Genomic DNA, 12,705 nt, shown 5'->3' on the forward strand with positions numbered 1-12,705 from the left:
GTTTGTTTGTTTGTTTGTCTTTTGTTTTTCAAGACAGGGTTTCTCTGTGTAGCCCTGGCTGTCCTGGAACTCACTCTGTAGACCAAGCTGGCCTCGAACTCAGAGATCTGCCTGCTTCTGCCTCCCAAGTGCTGGGATTAAAGGCGTGCACCACCACTGCCCGGCCAGACACCGCTTTCTTATGATTTCTGTCCTATGTGATACCTGAAAAATCACCAGGTCTGCAGCTTCCAGCTTCTTGTGTTCGGCCACAATATCTGGGCTCAGGCGTCCTTCCTTATATGCTAGAGATGACTCGGAAGGATACTGAAAGTTCTTCGAGTCCTTCAGCTCACCTGTTGGGTAGCAAGAGTGATGGGGCTGAGGCTGGGCCACAGGGGTCCGCTGCCAATGGAGAGAGACGGTTCTTACCTGTGATGTCATTTCTGGAAATGATGGGGTTGAAGTTCATAGCATAGAGGTCAGACTCGAGTACCTCCCATCCTTTCTTCTTCAGAGCCTCTACAGCAGCCTCCTTCATGGCGTAGTTGAATGATGTCTTCTCTGAATGGGCCAGTACAACCAGGGCTCTTCTCACTGTTTAGATATATGTGAGGCATGGAAAGAAAATCCAAACAGGACGGGTGAATCCCTAATCTAAAGTGTTTGGGATCAGACATGTTTCCCACCTTCGTTTCTCAGCATGGGGAACAGTGGCTAGCATTATCAACTAAATGTCTTTCATCTGAAAATCTACACTTGAGGCTGGTGAGATGGCTCAGCAGATAAGGGCACTTCCTGCCAAGTCGGGTGTCCTGAGTTCGATCCCCAGGACCCACCTGGTGGAAGAAGAGAATCAACTTCTGAAGTTATCCTGAACTCCACAAAGATCTCTCTCTCTCTCTCTCTAAATGTAATCAAACATTTTTTTTTAAAAAAATCTGAAGTCTAGAGGTATTGCTATAGTTGATTAATCTGCTCTACCTCTCTGGCAGTGGCTCCATGTGGGTTCCTCACGAGCTACCTCAATGCTCTAGATTCTCAAATGAAAGACACACACATACACACACACACAGCCTTCTATTTTAAAGAAATAGTTATTTATTTTATATATATGAGTACACTGTAGCTGTACAGATGGTTGTGAGCCACCATGTAGTTACTGGGAATTAAACAACTCAGGACCTCTGCTCCCTCTGGCCCCGCTTGCTCAGGCCCAAAGATTTTTGGGGTTTTTTGTTTGTTTGTTTTTCAAGACAGGGCTCTGTATAGCCCTGGCTATCCTGGAACTCACTCTGTAGACCAGGCTGGCCTCAAACTCAGAAATCTGCCTGCCTCGATTTATTTATTATATGTAAGTACACTTTAGCTGTCTTTAGACACACCAGAAGAGGGCGTCGGATCCCATTACAGATGGTTGTGAGTCACCATGTGGTTGCTGGGATTTGAACTCAGGACCTCTGGAAGAGCAGTGCTCTTAACCGCTGAGCCATCTCACCAGCCCGACCCCCAGCCTTCTATTTTAATCCTCCGTGCTGGTAGCACGCTCTCCCCTCCCATATTCCTGAATTATTACTTACTAAAACCTTTATTCCTGGCTGCCTCGTACCCAGGCTTGCAGTCTTCCTGGGCCACAATCTCCAACTCCTACATGTCGGCAGTCTCTCTGCCCTGTACCTCTCAAGTCTGATCCTTCCGCTTCCCCTGGCGTGGCAGTACTAAATCCTTCTTCCCTGGGTTCCCTTGCCTCGGTCTCCCCTGCCCAGCCATCTACCGTTGGCAACTTTATTTGCCAATCAGACCCAGCTGAGGGCAGGGACCCTCAGTGTCTTACATGCAGATGTGATCCAGTAAGTTTTGGAGCCGAATTAACACAAGTAGCATTTGAATTAATCCACAACACAGCAAGCTCCAAAATAAAACCAAAATATTTTGAACATCATGTCAGCGCTCAAAAGAGTTTCCTAGGTGTGGTGGTGGTGGCGCACACATTTAATCTCAGCATTTGGGAGTCAGAGACAGGCAAATCTCTGCGAATTTGAGGCCAGCCTGATCTACAGAGCTAGTTCCAGAATAGCCAGGGCTACAAACAACTCAAACAACAAAACAAAAACAAAAAGTTTCCCAAAACGCCAGATGTGATGGCACACACTTTTAATCTCAACACTCGGGAGGCAGAGGCAGGTGGATCTCTGAGCTTGAGGTCAATCACGACTTCATATGGAGATCCTGTCCAAAAATTTTATTTTTATTTTTCATTTTTTTATTTTGCAGTTGAAGAAAGGTGTTTATTGGGCATGAGGAAACATACATACAGCAGACACAGAGAGAAAAAACACCCTCAGCAAAGCACGGGGTGCAGGGTAGAGGGGACCTTGGAAAACCTAAACAAATCCCCCATCCAAAACGTTAAAGAAAAAGATTAAGGCTGAGATTGTAACTCCTGGTAGAATGCTTGCCTAGCTCTTGGCTCCATCCTTAGTAGCATTTAAGAAAGCTTGCCTCTGATTTCAGCTTTTCTATCTGAATGAACCAGCAAAGCTTCTGCAACCCGGAAGCCAGCGATCACAAGGGAAGAGGTGATAAGTAACAGGCGATTGGAACCCATTTGTCTTAGTTTACTTACTGTCTTAGTCGCTATGTCAAGACCAAGGTAACTCTTAGAAAGAATTTAACTGTGGGCTTGCTACAGTTTCAAAGGGTTAATCCATTATCACCATGGTGGCATGGCGGTACTCTACATCCTGATCCACAGGAAGAAAAAGAGAGGGCAACACCGGGCATGCATGGCTTGAGCTTTTGAAACCTCAAAGCCTACTCCAAAGTGATACACTCCCTCCAACAAGGTCATGCCTCCTTATCCTTCTAATAGATCAATTCCTGTAGCTAAGCGCTCACATATATGAGCCTGTGGGGCCATTCTTACTCAAGCTACCATCCTTACTGTTGCTATAACTGAATACCACAGGCTAGATGGTTATAAAAAAGAGAGAGAGAGAGAAAGAGAGAGAGAGAGAAAGAGAGAGAGAGAGAGAGAGAGAAGGGTTTTTTTTGGGGGGGGGTTCACAGCACTAGAAGTTGGGAGGAGGAGGGGTGGTGGAACCCAGAGAAGAAGGCCTTTTTGCTGGTGAGGACTCAAGAGTCCAAAGACAGTTTTGGGTAACACAGGGCAAGAGAGACAGATTCAAGACAGAGCTACAGTGGCTCTTAAAACACCCCCATTATAAAACAATCTCTCCACACACTAATCCATAGAAGACAGAGCCATTTTTACCCAGTAACCTCACGCTCTGTGAGAAAAGAGTCTCACATAGCCCAGGCTAGTTTCAAACTCACCGGGTAGTAGAGGATAGCTTTGAACCCCTGATCCTTCTATCTCTACCTCCCAAATGCTGGGACCTCCATGCCCACGCCAGCCACCCCCTTACTCTCCCACTGAGTTAAGAGGATCCTCTGAATACGCCCTCATAGTGATCAAATTCCAGTGTGTGTGAGCCTGTGCTTAATCATGTGTGCCCATGTGAAGGCCAGAGGACAACCTTGGATGTCGCTCCTCACGCTCTTTCCACCCTGTTTGAAACATGATCTATTTTCTTTTTCTCACTAAACTTGTTTTAATGGTCTCAAAATCCTGTGACAGATTTTTGGTCACGTTGTTTCCATTAAAAAGTACTGAAACATGATCTAGCCTGGCAGTTTCCAAGTAGGTCAGCCAGGATGGCTGCCAGCAAGCCCAGGGACTTTCCTGGCGCTGTTTCCCTACACTCTGCCATACCTGGCTTTTCTAAAGAAAACAAAAACGAAAACAAACAAACAAACAAAACATGGGTTCTAGGGATTTGAACTCGTGGCATCTTGCTTGTAGCACCAAGTCCACCACAGCCATAAATAAAGAAGCCAATGAATGAGGCGAGCCATGCACTTAGATTGAGCTTGCGTTCTGCATGTTTTGCCTCTGGCTTCATGGCTTGCACGTGGAATGCCCCCGCAACTAGGTCTAGTTGTTCATATCTATAATCTCAGCATTTGAGAGGCAGAAAAGCAGGAGGACAATAGGTTCTAGCCCAGCACGAAGGACAAAGTAGACCCTGTCTTAAAAAAAAAATAGAAAAAAACAGTCCCTACAGGCTCAAGGGTTGGAAACTTAGTCCCCAGCCTGTGGTGGTACTTCAGAAGGTGACAGAACTCGGGGAACAGGGGTTGGAGGCTGGAGTAAGGGTGGGGCTGACTGGAGCAATGAGTCCCTAGGAGGATGCTTTTTAAGATTAGACCCGGGTGCCGGGCGTGGTGGTGCACACCTTTAATCCCAGCACTCAGGAGGCAGAGGCAGGCAGATTGCTGAGTTCGAGGCCAGCCTGGTCTACAGAGTGAGTTCCAGGACAATCAGGGCTACACAGAGAAACCTTGTCTCAAAAACAAAAAACAAAACAAACAAACAAACAAACAAACAAGATTAGATCCGGATGTTGGCTTCTCTCCCTGTCTACCTTGAGGTGAGGAGCCTCTACCACAAACTCCAGGACCCCTTCTGCTCACAGCTATGCAAACAAACTAATAAAAATGGAAAGAGGCTCTCCTCATCGTCCTCCTTCCCCTCTTCTTCCCCTTCCCTTTTGGATGACCCTCTTTCTCCCTCCCTCCCCTACTCCTCCCTCCCCCATGGTGACTTCCCTGGCCTTGGTCCTTGGGGCCTGTGAACTCGCCCACCTGACAGCAGCTTCCCAATTTAAAAACAAAACAACAACAACAACAACAAAAAAAAACAAAACAAAAAACTGGAAAGGAGGTAAAGATGTCAAAGCCTCAAACCCTGAGTGTGACCACAGTGACCAGCGCTGTGGGGAGCCGTGAGGGAGGCTCCAGGAAGAGGCAGGGGGCCTTTTACCTCAGGAGCATTTTGTTCCCTGGACTGTTGTTGGGTGTGATTTCCTGCCTCCCTGTGACAGACGCTTCCATTCAGTTTATAAGACGTGTTTATTCTTGTTGGACGTTGTAACCAAGCTATAGAACCCCACGTGGTTGAAAGGATTTGCCAAGAGCTGTCTTAGATGGCCCCGAATCTGGTTTCCCAGATATAATCCATAGCATGTGCCAGGTAATTGTGCTTAAATTGCTCTGTCCTGAGAAAGTTCTGGGAAGGGCTGCTTGGTTACCGTTTAGAACCTGCTTACTGGCGTTTATTTTTACACATGTTTCTGATCAGGTGTTTCTAAACTCCCCCTTCCTTGGATCACGGCTTTCTGTGTTACGTACTTGTATAAATGTGCACTGAACCTGAAGTAAGGTTTTCTCCAGCATGAGACTGTAGTCCAACCTAGTCTTTGAGGCTTTCAATCCCAGGTCTCCCTGACAGATCTGCAGAGACCCAAATTGATGCTCAGACCCCACATAAGGGTGTGAAAAACAGTGGCCAGGGTTGTCCTCAGGTCTTCACATAAATACTGTGGCACACACACACACACATGCACACAGGTACACACAGGCACTCAGGTACACACACAAGCACACAGGTACACACACAGGCACACAGGTATACAAACACAGGCACACAGAGACACACACAGATAAAGACACATACATGCACACAGGTACACAGGCACACAAACACAGATACAGGCACACACATGCACACAGGTTCGCAGGCAAACAAACACACATAGGCACACACACACGTTGATAAAGGCACACACATGCACACAGGTACACAGGCACACACACAGACACAGGTACACACACAGACACACTCAGATACAGGCACACACATACACACAGGTACACATATAGGCACACACACAGGCATACACACAAGCGCACACACATTCACACACACAGATACAAGCACACACATGCACACAGGTGCACAAAAGCACACAAACATACACACATATAGGCACACACTCACCCAGGCACACACACAGGCACATACAGGTATAGACACACACACTCACAGAGGTACTCACAGGCACACACACACACACACAAGTACACATATACACAGACATACACACACATACAGGCACACACATACACAGGTACACACCACTCTAATAATAACAAATACATTTTAAAAATAAAATTGAAATGGAAGAAAGGGATGAGCAAGAAGAATAAAGAATGCATTCTGAGTTCGTGAGAAATTAGTGTCTACTGATGCTGGCTCCCCCCCCCACAAAAAAAAAAAAAAAACAGAATTTCTCTGTGTAGCCCTGGTTTTCCTGGAACACAGGCTGGCTGCCTCTGTCTCCACCTCCCCAGCGCTGGGATTAAAGATGTGCATCACCACCACCACCTGACAATGGTGGCATATTTAATTGACCACCGACATGAAAATAAAATGATCTTCCTAGAAAATCAGTAGAATGGTCAGGGATAGGTGACTAGGTCATAAAAGGAACCTCTGGGTGCTGTGGGTATAGAGTTTCTTGTATTAAATAACTATTTTTTTAAGGATTTATTTTTATTTATCTGTTGATGTGGGTGTTACCTCTGGAGGCCAAAGAGTACCCTGCCTGGTCTTGCGAGGTCTGAACTCTGGTCCCTGGATCTGAAGTCTGGCCCTCAGCATTATGCAGCAAATGCTCCTAACTCTATCAACATTCCAGCCCCCAGGTTTCATTTGAATTATTCCATAAACAGAAATAACCTCCGGGGTAATGAAAGACCTTAGTGTTTGTTTGGGGATGAGTTTGGAAACACACCAGGAAGTTCTGTTAGCACACTAGCCAACACCAGCTTCTGCTCTGCCTTGCATCTCCCCATCTAGTGGGTCCACCCCTGCTTTCTGTTTTATGCTGGGGTTTGAATCTGGAGCCTCATGCTCCCTATAACCGAGCCCTGCAGCCCCAGCGTGATCTTGCCAGTGCCTCTTGTTCCCTGCTCTGATGGACTGCCAAGAAACAGATGGGTTGTTCGTTGTTCCACGAATCCTGAAATGGAGGAGAACTTGCTCCCCTCCCCACCCCACAGGCACCTGTGCCTGATTTCCACTCCATTTACCCCCTGAAATGCTCAGGTCATCAGACACCAAGCTCCCAGCAGTACCAGATTGTTAACTGGGCACCTATTACATACCGTAGGGGCTGGGGACCTGGGCTTCGTAACTGTGGAGCCTAAACTTCTCAAAAAGTCATTTTTTATTGAAATTAAAATAGACCAAGTGTGGTGGTGCAAGCCTTTAATCTTAGCACTGGGGAGGCTCAGACAGATCTCTGTGAATTCAAGGCCAGCCTGGTCTACATAGTGAGTTCCAGGACAGCCAGGGCTATGTAGAAAGACCTTGTTGGGGCTGGAGAGATGGTTCAGAGGTTAAGAGCACTGACTGCCCTTCCAGAGGTCCTGAGTTCAAATCCCAGCAACCACATGATGGCTCACAACCATCTGTAATGGGATCTGATGCCCTCTTCTGGTGTGTCTGAAGACAGCTACGGTGTACTTACATATAATAAATAAATAATTTTTTTTAAAAAGGAGGAAGGGAGAGAGAGAGAGAGAAGAAACCATTTTTAAATTTTAGAATATACTTATTTTACAGATATGGGTGTTTTGTTTGCACATATGCCTGTGCAACAGATACACTCCTGGTACCCTCAGAAGGACTGGAATTACAAAAAGTTTTGGCTCCCACGTGAACACTGGGGAGCAAGCCCCGATTCTCTACAAGAGCAGCCTGTGTGCTTAACCAACGAGCGCTCTCTCCACCTTGATATTGTTTGTTTGTTTTGTTGTGGGTTTTCTTTTGTGTTTTTCTGAGACAAGGTCTCATTGTGTGGTCTTGGTTGCCCTGGAGTTTGTTACATACACAAGGCTGGACTCAAACTTATAAAGACCCATCTGCTTCTACCTCCTGAGTGCTTTTAAATTACATTATTTATTTTTTCAGTGTGTGTGTGTGTGTGTGTGTGTGTGTCCTAGGCAGAACTTGCAGGAGTTGGAGTTGGTTCTCTCTTTCCATGTGGGTCCTAATGAGGGAACCCAGGTCATCAAGCCTGCCTGGTAGCAGGTCCCTTTATCCAGTAACATTCTTGGCAACCCTGACTCTAAATTTGGGTAGCTGAAGTTATCTGGACCGTCCCCTGGAAACAAACCTCACTCCAATATCCAGCCCAGTCTTGCTTTCAGCCTCCCTCCCCCAGCCCCACCTGAAAACTTCAGTGCTTCCCAGCCCTCTGCAGGGAACGACAGGGGAGACCTCCATCAGACTGGCCCATAGTGGCCTCCATCAGACAGTGGCCTCCATCAGACAGTAGCCTGTAGTGGGTGACATTTTCTTGATTAGTGATTGACTTGGGGAGGGTCAGCTCCCTGTGATTGGTGTCACCCTTGGACAGGTGCCACTCACTGAGTTGTGTGAGAAAACAGGCTGAAAAGGTCACAGAGAGCAAGCCAGTAAGCAGAGTTCTCCTGCTTCAGTTCCCACCTCCAGGTTCCTGCCTCCATTAACCTTGGTGATGAACTAGGACCCGGAACTGTCAGTTGAAATGCACCCTTTCCTTCTCCGCTTGCTTTTGGTCGGCGTTTTCTCGAAGCAACAGAGAACAGACCAGTTTGCCAGTATTACAGCCTATGGGTGTCATTTTTCTGTTTTATTTTTTATTTTGTCAATCTTCTACTCTAATTTGTAAATTAAGTTTAGCCTGGCCTGGGCACACACCTGCACTGGGGCACAGAGGCAGGAGGATCAGGTGTTCAAGGTCAGCCTAGACCAAATCGAGTTTGAAGCTAGTCTGGCCAAAATGAATGAGTGAATGAACGGATGGATGAATAAACAAACACTGACCTGAAATGAACACAAGTGTGGGAGTGTAAGATGAATATAATAATGCTTGTGCTCTGTGCTGTCTGCGGCTCCAGTGGAGGGGGCTTGGAACATTTATCCCTCATGCATAAATGGAGACCGAAGCAGACACAGCCTTACCAGCTGTTGAAAACCCTCCCTCGCTGGCTCTCCCAGCAACTCATCGCAGAGCTTAGAGAACACTGGGATGACCCTGTACAACAGCAGAAGCATCCTTCCCTCCCTCTGTGCTTTTAGCAAGGCGAGATCCTGAGTGCATTTTCGGAGGCTGAAATAGTTTTAAAGGGAAAGGAACTCCAAAAAGTTACAGTCCTGCCCCAACGGAGGAACCACCGTCTAAACCTAATTGCTGCCCAGAACTCAGAGCCAGGCCCTGTTGGGAAGTACTTAGCCCTGGAGGCTACTTGGCCAAGAACGCAGTAGATGCCAGTCAAACACTAGACAATAATGTGGTGGTAACTGCCAAGGACTCTCCCCTGCCTTCCCCTGGGCTGATGGCAAAGTGAGGAGACTGTCACAAAAATTGACCAATTAACAAATCGGATTTCCTGCTCCAGGGTCACAGTAGAAACTTTCCAGAGCCAGGCAGGCTGGAATTAGGCTCCAATTCTGTTACACTCCTTCTCAGCTCCGCTCCCTGTACCCATCTCCACATCTTTCTGTTTTCTTTCACAAAGTGGTGATCCCCCTTTTTAAAACCTGCGGTTTGGTTTGTTGGTTTGTTTGTTTGAGACAGTCTCTCTCCATTATGTAGCTCTGACTGTCCCGGAACTGGCTCTATAGACCAGGCTACCTTGGAACTTAAAAGAAATTTGCCTGCCTTTGCCTCCAGGGTGCCACCAAGCCCAGCAAGTCCCTGTAAATTGCCTGCTTATATTTCTAAATGTTAGCAACGTATTTCCAAATGGTTAAATACTATCTGGCCTAGGCTGGGGACGTGCGCAGAGCTCAGGTGGTAGAGAGTTTGTCTAGCATGCAGGAAGTCCTGGTTTCGATTCAATTCCCAGAGCCGTGTCAATCAGACGTGGTGATGAGCACTTAGAATCCTGGCACTTAGGCAGTGGAGGCAATAAGACCCCAAGTTAAAGGCTATCCTTCACTAGACAGCAGCTTTAAGGCCAACCTAGGACATATGTTACCCTTTTTCTAAATAGTCCAAACGCGGTACAGAGAGTGGCCAGCTCTGTTAAGGAACGGTGTAGAAGGGGCAATGCTGGAGTTGCCCACGGGTGAACTTGGGCTGCAGAATAATCCGCATCTCTGGTTCTGAGAAGAAGTTCTCCTTCCAGAGACTAACCGAGGCTCATCCAGGTTCCTAACCACTTCACTTTTCCTCACAGCCAGCCCCTACATCCTCCTCAGAGTAAATCAGACTGGAGTTGGCGCCACACTCACCCGCCATGGCTCCAGATGTTGAGGGAGGATCGTAATACCGAACGCTGATTGGCTGAGCAGCTGGTTGCCAGGACAACCCTAAAGCTCTTCAGAGAGATCCTTAGGGCTGGCTACAGTCTAGGCTAGTACAGCTGAGCCGTGGGGTATGGGCTGAGCGCAGGCTTTATATCCTGCTTATGCCCGCCCAGCCCACTGTGCAGAGCAGCCAGCGAGGGCGGGGCTGGATTCTGGAACCCAGAGGCGCCTTGGGAAGATACCAAGTTATTGGCAGGGAGAAGCAGTTTGGGGCTGGACTAGGACTCCTGTATATGGAAGTCAAAAGGATTCCCCCGGAGCAAGGGAGTGAGAGAGAATTTGAGGATATGGGGACATATTGGATAAATCCATCTGCTCCCTGTCCCAAGACCTCCTGGGTACAAAATGGAAATTTCCAACAGAAATCTTAGAGCTTCATGGGACCTGCCTACATAATCAGGCTGTGTAGATTAGTCCTCACTCAGCCGTGGGAAGTCACCTTTGCACGCTAGGGGAAAGGTGGGGCAGCTAAAAGGATGGGCTCAAATTTTGCCAACTCACTGTGACTCTAGACTGAAAGTTCAGAGAGACTTGTCCTAGTGTGAAATAAATTTGTTTCTTCTGTGCTGCGTTCTGCTCTTAGAAACTGCAAAAACTGCTCCCTGGGTATACACGCTTGGGTCTCCTCAACTTTGCCCCCGGTGACCAGGTAACGGGAACTCATCTGTGGGACCCTCTAGGAAGTCAGAGCAAAGCTGGCAGGAGACAGCAGCCACAGGGAAGTATTTCTGTAGCCACGGATGAAACTTAATAACTTGACATGAAGATTTACATCAGAATATAGAACTGAACAAAAAAGGTTTTAAATCTCCTTAAGTAAAAATTTTGTTTGTGGGACCTTGGTGGCGCACGCCTTTAATCCCAGCAGTTCGGAGCGAGATACAGGTGGAACTTTGTGAGTTGAAGAACCTGGTCTATATAGTAGGTTCCATAACAGTCAAGGCTACGCGGTGAGATCCTGTCCCAAAACAAAAATGGTAAAGTTACCCTACGGAGCTTGTAGGAACTTGTCAGGAAGTCAAAGGGAGCTGTTAGGATAGCTGACTGCTTTCCCGGCGAGCCCTTTTTAGTTCCCAACACCTTAGTGGGGCTGCCCACAAACACTTGGTTTTTTTTTGGTTTGGGTTTTGGTTTTTTTGTTTTTTGTTTTTTGAGACAGGGTTTCTCTGTATAGCCCTGGCTGTCCTGGAACTCACTTGGAAAACCAGGCTGGCCTCGAACTCAGAAATCCGCCTGCCTCTGCTTCCCAAGGGCTGGGATTAAAGGCGTGCGCCACCACTGCCCAGCCCAGAAACACTTGTAACTCAGCTACAGGGGATCTAGCATCCTCATCTGACCTCCGTGGGCGCACGCGGGCACACACACACACACACACACACTTTTTTTAAAAATAACAAGCAAAAAAATAATATATTGGTGTGATGGTTTGTATATCCTTGGATCAAGGAGTGGCACCATCTGAATGTGTGGCCTTGTTGGAATAGGTGTGACCTGGTTGAAATGGGTGTGTCACTGTGGGTGTGGGTATAAGATCCTCACCCTAGTTGCCTGGAAGTCAGTCTTCCACTAGCAGCCTTTGGATGAAGACATTGAACTCTCAGCTCCTCCTGTGCCATGCCTGCCTGGATACTGCCATGCTCCCACCTTGATGATAATGGACTGAACCTCTGAACCTGTAAGCCAGCCCCAATTAAATGTTGTTTTTTATAAGACTTGCCTTGGTCATGGTGTCTGTTCACAGCAGTAAAACCCTAACTAAGACAATTGGTAATAGCGGGAGCTGGCCGGAGCCCTCACTCAGCACTTGGCAGGAAGGATCCGTTAGGTCTCAAATCTAGGACAAATGTCTGAGGGTGCCTGTTTAACCTATCGAAGCAGACCTGGCCACCAGATTCTCCCAGCATCCTTCAGTCCCTACTTGTTACAGGTTATGGCTGGCATACCCTGCCCAATACTGGGAGCTCTCCAGCCCAAGAGCTGGGCTGCCTTCCCTGCCCTGAACAGTTCTTCCTCATATGACCTAGCCATTTTGACTAGATTATATAATATATAATCTAGTCCTTTTTTTTTTCCTTCCTGGCCTCTTCTTCTGGCTGTCCCCTCGCCATTCTCCTTATAGATGACCCAATTCAGGGACACGATCCCTCTGGACTCTCCCATGTCTCTACCTCTGGCTAGGCTCTCTACAACAAACCTCCTCCACCATACCTAAGAGTAGTCATGTCCTTCTTTCTTATTTTTTCACTCAGGGTCAGGAGTTCAATGTCACCCTCAGTATTAAGATCAGGCCACGCTCCACTCTAAGATACTCCTATTGTATACAAGCAGTGGTACTTCAGGCTGTTCACTGACTTAAGAGACTCCATTTTATAAGGACCAATTATACCGGCTGTCAGTAGCATCCACCAGCACACATGTATAAATAAATGACTTACTCCAGGGGACGCATCCTTAGGTTTATG

General features: G+C 47.2%; 1 protein-coding gene across 1 annotated transcript in view; it reads right to left on the reverse strand.

Annotated features, from left to right (window-relative positions):
* Nqo1 (NAD(P)H quinone dehydrogenase 1) overlaps window positions 1–10,332 on the reverse strand; it is a 14,774-nt gene extending 4,442 nt beyond the window's left edge. The window contains exons 1-3 of the mRNA XM_029480809.1: window positions 10,169–10,332; window positions 412–576; window positions 205–335 (exon numbers count right to left, since the gene is read on the reverse strand). Coding sequence (XP_029336669.1) covers window positions 205–335; window positions 412–576; window positions 10,169–10,175 — 303 coding nt within the window. The 5' untranslated portion in view covers window positions 10,176–10,332. The remainder of the gene's footprint in view (window positions 1–204; window positions 336–411; window positions 577–10,168) is intronic.
* Window positions 10,333–12,705: the final 2,373 nt, after the last annotated feature.

The sequence above is a fragment of the Mus caroli genome, chromosome 8, assembly GCF_900094665.2.
Source record: "Mus caroli chromosome 8, CAROLI_EIJ_v1.1, whole genome shotgun sequence".
NCBI lineage: Eukaryota > Metazoa > Chordata > Mammalia > Rodentia > Muridae > Mus > Mus caroli.